The sequence below is a fragment of the Condylura cristata genome, unplaced genomic scaffold, assembly GCF_000260355.1.
Source record: "Condylura cristata isolate star-nosed mole 26May11 unplaced genomic scaffold, ConCri1.0 scaffold00043, whole genome shotgun sequence".
NCBI lineage: Eukaryota > Metazoa > Chordata > Mammalia > Eulipotyphla > Talpidae > Condylura > Condylura cristata.
In genome coordinates, this window is record NW_004567144.1 from 358,120 (window position 1) to 363,406 (window position 5,287).

At 35.8% G+C, this 5,287-nt stretch overlaps 1 protein-coding gene across 2 annotated transcripts in view; it reads right to left on the reverse strand.

Moving 5' to 3' along the window:
• Positions 1-133: 133 nt before the first annotated feature.
• HEPH (hephaestin) overlaps positions 134-5,287 on the reverse strand; it is a 90,039-nt gene continuing 84,885 nt past the window's right edge. Inside the window, exons 16-17 of one of the 2 annotated variants that reach the window (XM_012733920.1) lie at positions 2,539-2,583; positions 134-471 (exon numbers count right to left, since the gene is read on the reverse strand). In XM_012733920.1, the coding sequence (XP_012589374.1) occupies positions 239-471; positions 2,539-2,583 (278 nt within the window). In that variant the 3' untranslated portion in view covers positions 134-238. The remainder of the gene's footprint in view (positions 472-2,538; positions 2,584-5,287) is intronic. The other variant, XM_012733919.1, reaches the window with a different exon arrangement.

Below are 5,287 nucleotides of genomic sequence, written 5' to 3' on the forward strand. Positions count from 1 at the left end.
AGAAAGAAAGAAAGAAAGAAAGAAAGAAAGAAAGAAAGAAAGAAAGAAAGAAAGAAAGAAGAAAGAAAGAAAGAAAGAAAGAAAGAAAGAAAGAATAACATTTACATGTAAATAAATAGGTGAAGAAATTTTCTGTCCCCTCTGCCTCAATCACCCCTGCCTTTTAACAGTTGGGCCAGTTGCTGATACATGGCCTGCCAGGAGTTCATTCCAGATGGGTAGTTCCAGGATCCAGCTGTTACTTCTTCAGGGATAAAAGTTTGAAGCTGTCATCTAGGATGGACCTTCTGTTACGCCTCAGTTTCCTCTGTCGATGCTGGTACCAGACCACACCACCAAGAGCCACAGCAATGAGAAGCAGAACGATGCCCATGGCAATCAAAACAGAAGCCAGCATCTCAACATCCTTCACAGGGATCTGCAGGCCTAGCACATTCACATTGCCTTTTTCAATATTTCTGGGTATTGCTGCTGAAATGGAACAAGAGGAAAATTAGCACCCTAAGAGTACTCTAAAGTGGAACATGTGAAGTATTTTGGGAGAGGAGAAATAAGTCCTTCTAAATATGAAAGAGGCATTGTCTCAGTTCCTCAAAAGACCAGGTGATAAATACAGACTCAGAGGTTATAGAGAATCAGTATAACAAGGCAACATAGTTGAGAAATCCATAGGATTTATTTCTATGGAAACAGCTAGATTCAGAGTAGAGAGTGCCTTCTTATATAAAGGTGTATGAGATAGAAAAAAGAACTGGGCTTGGTTTGCATGGTCCAGAGGGCAAAATGTGGAGAATCAAGTGAAATTCCAGGAAGCAGTTTGACTTAATCAACTACATAATTCATCAATGCACACTTTGATCATCAGACCATGAAAATAGTTTGTCTGGTCTCTTGTTTCTTTGGGTCATGATTTGTCACTGAAGTGACGAATCATTTTAGGTGGGTCTCATTGTCTCAGTTGTTCACATAAAAACCTGATGAAATTCTATTAATGCATGGATTAAAGCTCAGACTCGAAAGCAGCATTTCAACTCTCATAATCAGATTATTACTTATTATAAAAATTACTTATAATTTACTGTTTGAGTTTTATTTACTACTTTCAGTCATTGCAAATAATTCTTTGTTCCCTGGATAGATTATCATAATTAAGACTGCCAAGACATTATCATGCTGCTCCCTTTGCCCTAACAGTCTTTTTAATTCCTCTGTACTTTTCTATCCCCATTACACATCTCTGTAAATCTATCCTTAATGCATCTAGTATGTTAATCTCTGTATTCCTTAAATATCAATACTTTTTGTACTTCCACAATTTGCTTGCTTGGGCCAAGTGATCTAATCCTCCCTCACTCTTGACTCAGTAAAATGTGTATAATAATCATACATAACTAATAGGTTAGTTAGGTTATCATGAAGTTTAAGTGGATTAATATTTATAATTTATAAAATATTAATCATAGTGCCTGGAAGTTAAGTAACACAGTACTTGATAAGTGATTATTTTTTGCTTTTGTCTTTTATACAATATATAATATCCAGAATGATAATTATTTCCGTGTGTCATTACATTTCTAAAAATGAATATTCTAGAAAGCAGTGTTATATCTTGTTTCAATGTCTTTCCCTCGCACCTAGCACATGATTGATAAATGTATATAAAATTGAGTAAGAATGAAATGTAAAAATTTTAATGGAAGCAAGAAAGCATCTGGTTCTGAGTTTACTATCTACCCCTCATCTCATGTTTCTCATTACTGGGTTTTACTAGATAAACAGTTTTTAGGGTTCTTTCCAAATTCAGATTTTTTTTTTAGCAAGCAGGATCTTATGAACATGCAGGTATTTACACACCAATATGAATATATGAATATATAAATATAAGAACAGAGTATGTATATACATATCTCTGTGTGTGTGGCTTTCCACCTTCTCAGCCTCACCTTATCACTCCCAGTCCTTCCAATACATATTCTTAAGACTTCTCCAAACACAGCAGAAAAAACATCCAGACTACACTGACTTTCTGAATATTTAATACTCCAAGGAAAATAATGTGAAGATTGAAAGTGCTGTTTTGGGCCTATGCTTGATAAAGCAAGAATTTCTATTTTATTGAAAGGAGTAAATAGGTGGTTCTTAAGATTGGTTTTCCATAGATACATCAATAAAAATAATTGGTGCACTGTGGTATTTGTTTTAGTGCCACACTATCCCTATGAGGAATTGTTTGATACAGCTCATGTATGCCTAAATGCAGTAAGTCTGTGAATTTTTGTCTCCTTTATACATTAGGTTGGAGGTTAAGATAACAGCCTTTGACTGGGAATAATGCATATTTTCCCTACACAAAAGGTTAGAGGTAGGGACCAAAAATACTAACCTTTAGACGGAAGTTGTGCCTTTGGTTCCTTTCTTTTGAAATTACAGGGCTCTTCTCACTGACATTGTGGCCCAAACCTTGGTCATTCTTGTGAATCCCATTTTCTAGAGTAACTGAACCTCCCCCAAACCCCAATGTGTGTATATTTTCCATACCTTTTTCAATCTCTTTGGTTATGGTAGGGATAGTGCTTACATTTTCTGGAAGAAAACACAAGAAATTAGTTTTGTTATTCTTCCTGTATTATCAATCCACAGGCTCACTGTGTGAGGTTGACATTGCTTGGGGAAATTTCTGTTTATAGTTAGAAAAATGAAGTTTTCTGGAGTTAAGTACATTATGGTCAAAGTATCAGTATTTACATTTGATTTTGTAAGTCATAGACATATGAATCAAAAATGTAAGTCCTTTTCTGCTATTATTTACATATTTATTGATACTTCTGTCCCCATTATTGCTCTTCTTGATATTTTTTTCACACTCCCTTCAGAAAAGCCCTATTTCTTTTCAAACCTACACCCCTATAACCTATTTTCAGGAAATTTCTCCTCTTCTGCCCATTTTAATAAGGCTGAACTTTTCTCTAGGGACAATTATAATTTAACACTTTAAATACTATGTATAGATATGACTCTTTGCCTTTTTTAAAAGATTTATTTCTTTTTGGAAATGTTGATGACATTTGGTCAGAAAAGCCACAACCACTTCACTTCTTGTCGTTTCTCTTAGGTCAGATTAGTCTTCAGTAACTGCCTCAATCTTCTTCCTAAATACCCACCATGGGTGTAAACCCACCCAGTGTTCAATCCTCAGAGTTTTTGGATCACTCAACTCTAACATATCCTCTCTAATTCTACAATCTACTCCCTTAGTCAAAATGAATTTGTTATGGAACACTGCTCTTTCTCAGAAATATAAAATCAAGCAACACGTTCTCTTTTGTCTTTTCAATTCTGTAATTCAACATATCCCATTTTACTCTTATTCCCCTGTCCTGAAGAACCCTTACATATTTCTCAAATTATTACCTTCAACCTGCCTTTTCTTTCATTCCTGGCTAGGCAAGACTCCATGTTCTATCATTTCAACCACTAACTTACCAGAAACTTTATAATCAGCTACTGAAACCCAAATAATTATCTATCTCCTGCATTTGTCTTATATGCTGAATATTGGTCAGAAAAATATCACACAATTGCAAAGATCAATGTTCTTTCATCCAACATTAACTAAGCCCTCAATGTACTCAAATAATAATTTCTCATGATTCAAATAAATATTTGTCTTATCAGATTTTTTTTTAATTTTGCTAATTTTTCAGAAGTCCCTTTACTTTTTAATAAAGATCTATCATTTTTAGTAGTTTGAAGACCCTCCACACATTTTTCTATAGTGGTTGGCTCATTTTGCAATCTCTACCACCTACCCTTAACTTTGAGTAGATGGCTGTATATCCATATAGAGGAAACAGAGACTTCTTTCAAGCACCTCAGTTAAACCTACAAAATTCACCCTTATGTTGTTTATAGTCCCTTTTCTTTTCTTTCTTTCTTTTTTTTAAGATTTATTTATTTGTGCATACAGAACTGGAGTACAGGCCAGAGGTTCAGGGGCGGCAAGAGGCTTCACCAGATACAGAGTGGTGAGCAGAACAGGCAGATCAACGAAGTACACTGCTGAGGAGAGCAGCGGGTGGGTCAGGAGAGGTCTGCCACTCCATGTGGTCACCTCCTGGGCAGGCGGGAATCGAACTCATGTGGAAGTGGCTTTCGCTTCTCAGTGCTTTAACCTGCTGCGCCACTAGGGAGGGCCAGTCCCTTTTCTTTTAGCAGGAAAAAAAAATCTCTTCCTAGTCAAATATTTTGTTTTGCCTCTGGTTTTCATTCCTGCTGCTTCAGTAAGAACTTTGCTCCAATAGTCAGTCATTTTCTCCCTATCAACATATAGCTCTTAACTGTGGTTGATTGTTAGCAAATATGTGGTTAGAATAAAACCACAGTAGGGGATAAAAAAGTGAATAGTTGGGATTCCCTGGTGGCTTAGTGGTTAATTCTGAGCAATAACACCAAGAAGGCTGAACCCAATGGACTGATTTTGATCCCAGCCAGGGAGGCACAAAAGACTTCTCTTGTATCACCCACTGTTACCTTCAGTAGTTCATTTCAGTAGATCTGCCTGTTCTGATCCCCATTCTGTCTCTGGTGAATCCTTTATCTCTCCTGCACTGCTTACCTACACCCCAGTTCTTCTACACACACACACACACAAAAAGGTAAATAAGATTCATGAGCTTCTCATGGCCATTATTATTCATGGATGTTTCATGATTATATATGGGGATATGGCATTTTATCTACTAGTTGATCCATGCTTGAGATGACCTTTTTGATATATATATTTGACAGTTGTTTTAAACTAGAGCATCTTGATAACACACCCATTCATTATTTGAATTTGGATACAAGGACTGATAGAATGCACATACAAATTAACATTCTCTGTTCATTGAGTTGTAAAATTCAAACAATGATATAGAGAAATAAATAAAAAATAAAACATAGGTAAAAAGATTTTCTAAGTTATGAAAACAGAATAGATGAAATGGAAGAACGAATCAGCACACTCGAAGACACAGAAACAAAGAGAATTAAAAAAGAAAAAGAAAGAGAAGTAAAAAGGAAAAGGAATGAAGAAACACTTCAAGAGCTATCTGACACCATAAGGAAAGGAAATATCAGAGTTATAGTTATCCGAGAAGGCAAAGAGAAAGGCCAAGGAATAGAGAAAATATTCACAGAGATAATAGAAGAGAACATCCCTAATTTGAAGAAGGAGATGAAATTAGACATCCAAGAAGCCAGGTGTACACCAAACTACCATGATGAGAGGAGGAAAACAGCTAGG